The sequence below is a fragment of the Octodon degus genome, unplaced genomic scaffold (assembly GCF_000260255.1).
Source record: "Octodon degus isolate 3935 unplaced genomic scaffold, OctDeg1.0 scaffold00083, whole genome shotgun sequence".
NCBI classification, from domain to species: Eukaryota; Metazoa; Chordata; class Mammalia; order Rodentia; family Octodontidae; genus Octodon; species Octodon degus.
In genome coordinates this window covers 9,551,556-9,554,450 of record NW_004524659.1, presented here as the reverse complement: position 1 = coordinate 9,554,450, position 2,895 = coordinate 9,551,556, and the positions used below count along the sequence as shown (strand labels likewise).

General features: G+C 43.4%; 1 protein-coding gene across 1 annotated transcript in view; it reads left to right on the top strand.

The window, feature by feature from the left end:
• The window catches only part of LOC111818209 (zinc finger protein 850-like), a 144,824-nt gene that overhangs the window by 31,476 nt on the left and 110,453 nt on the right, over positions 1 to 2,895 (top strand). Inside the window, exon 6 of the mRNA XM_023721455.1 lies at positions 1,673 to 1,801. Within this exon, the coding sequence (XP_023577223.1) occupies positions 1,673 to 1,801 (129 nt within the window). The remainder of the gene's footprint in view (positions 1 to 1,672; positions 1,802 to 2,895) is intronic.

Below are 2,895 nucleotides of genomic sequence, written 5' to 3'. Positions count from 1 at the left end.
AAGTGATAAAAATGTCTGATACAAGAAAAGTAAATAATGACACTAAAAGCCTTCTCATAATCAAATACTGACTTACAAAGATAGCTGCACAGACCAAAGTGTTTTTTTATCAGCCAAAGTATCTTTCAGTCAGGTACCCATAATCCCTCAATACCCATAATCCCAGTGCTCTAGAAGACTGAAGCAGGCGGATGGAAAGTTTCAGAGCAGCTCAGGTAATTCAGACAAAGGACAGAGGCTTCAAACAATACCAGTTGACTGCTTTCCTTCGAAAGTAAAAGTGCCCAGTTTTACAGAGTAAACAGCAATCATTTCAGCCCTAGAAGCCAGGCTCTGTGGTTTTAGCTTTTAAAAGACTCTCTGTGGCAGGGGGTTGGATAGTATCTCTTCCAAGAATAACTTCTAAGAAATTTCTCCTTGCTTTCTCCTTTCTAGGATTTTGTAAAGTGTCTTTTTTCCAAGAGCTACATCCTGAGTCCCCAATCCCCCCTTTTTAAAAGATAGTCTTCTTAAGCTGCTAAATTGCTCAAGAGTTGTTGGAATTTACAACTCTCCTGCCTCACCTCCCACAGTGCTAGGACTACAGATGCACCATCCTGCGCTAGTTGTGGTGGGCAGTTTTCTGAGTCTTAAATGAAGCTGTAAAGTGGAATCAACAGTAAGAGGAACACCAGAGCAACAGGCTACCAAATTATTAACAACTTTGATAATAATGACCAACCTTATAAAAATGGAATATAAGTATGCCTTTGTGACTGGAATTACTTTGGGGTACAGGTAGAGAGGGGATATTAAAGCCTAGGGCCAGCAATGTAGCTCAGTGGCAATAAATGCCTACCTGGCAAATACAAGGTCCTGAGTTCCATTCCTGGTACAAAGTAAAATAAAATAAAATAAAAAGTAACTCTGACCTCACGCACAGTGAGTTATTAGCGTACAGAACAAAATGAAAGCCAGCCAGACACACACAGAGACACAGAAGTGCTTCTCCAGATTCAATCCTAAAGGTAAACCCAGAAACAGAAAAAGCTTCTAGCTTTTTGCAAACAACTGCGACTTCTGGCACAAGAACAATGACAAATGGTCACCTCTATCCTGGAGGTGGCCCATCCACCCATAATCTCACATTTTCGACATGGCACACCTCAAACCCACACAACGAAGGAACGTGATTGAAAATTCAGAAGTTTAGCCAGGTGTGGTGAAGAAAGCCTGTGATCCCATCACTCTGGGAGGCTGAGGCAGAAAGAGCACAACCTGGACACCTTATGAAACCCTGCCTAAAAATAAAAAAGGGCTATGGATGTAGCTCAGTAAAAAGGGCCTGGGTTCAGCCCTTAGCACCAAAACAAGTAATCAAAAGTTCAGGCAGAATTCCTCGTCTGCTTTTGGTTCACAAACACAATGGTGTGCAGGACAGAGATATGGACAAAGGTGTGTAACCACCACACTCAAGCGCTGAATCACACCCAGTAACTTGACAGAACTTAGCTTCTTCACACAAAGCAGGCACAATCTACACAGTCCAGTGCACCAACCACAAGTTGTAGGCACCAAGTGGAGATTTATCGCGGTGCTTTCTGGGAAATGTAGTTCAGCACGAAAGACTGAGGCGCGAAGCATTCTGGGGCTGGTAGTTTGCGGGGCCGGACGGAGAATGCTGACTCGCCAGTTCAGGTCCATCTGAGCTCTGTTCTGCACTCCTCAGTTCTCTCTGTGCTCAGCCACGTGAAGATTTCTGGGCATTGACGTCGCAGGTCTATATCTCTGGACCAGTTTCCAGAGCCCGCGGACCGGAAAGGTGAGTTAGGCCCGATCCCAGCCTAGGGTAGGAGATGGGGGCCCTGCTGGGGATAGACTGGTGGGGACAGCTCTGGCACCGGGGCTGCTGTGTGTGTGATAAACTATGTCACTATGTTATCGTGTATAAAGTATGTGATAGGCTGTGGGTGTGCCAGAATATTATATCGTGTGTCACCTTGTGTGTGCATGCCTGTGTGTGACTATTGCTGAGAGAATTGCGAGTAAGTGTGCTTTTTGTGTGACTGCCCTTGCTCGTACAACTGTGTCACTGTGTATGGATTTATGAGACACCAAGGTGTGACATTGTGTGTGTGTGTGTGTGTGTGTGTGTGACTTGTTTGACTACTTATCTGTACAGACACAAATGTGTTGGAGTGTGTATGACAACAGATGATTGTGTAACCATGACCACCTGTTCCTCCAGGTATAATAATTGTGACAAAAAGTCTAACCATGTGTGGCATGCCATTGTGTGTGTAACTGGGTGTAACTGTTTCTTGTGTGTGACCACCTCTGTCTTTGAGCTACTATGACTGTAAGATTACTGGTGTGATTGTATGACTGTGTATATTATGTGACTGAGAATTTGTATGTGTATGTGAGATCATGAGCTTGATTGTCTAGGACCTAGTTTGTGACTGTGAAGCATAGAAAGATTAATATTACTTCCTCCAAATCATACAGTTATTACCAGTACCAGGACTCAAACTCAAGCATTTTGGCTCTGGACTCTTCTTTTTAATTAATAAATTTCTTTGATTTTTTCCACATTGTGGGAGTGAAAAATGGGAACCCTCAGCTCTGAGGATGTTGGAGAGGGTTGTTTTTGATCTCTATATGATGTGTAGTCTCATGTAGCCTTTATAGTGAGGAAAGAAAGAACAGAGAGCCCTTCCTGGTCCTCATCTCAGTCCAAGAAGTTTATATTTGTTTTGTTTTGTTTTGTTTTGTTTTGTTTTGTTTTGTTTTGTTTTGCGGAACCAGGGATTGAACTCAGGCCCTTGCACTTGTCAGGGAAGCGCTTATTCTACTGAGCCATCTCCCCAGCCCCCTAGAAGTTTATATTTGTAATCTCAAGGGTAAGTTATTGGA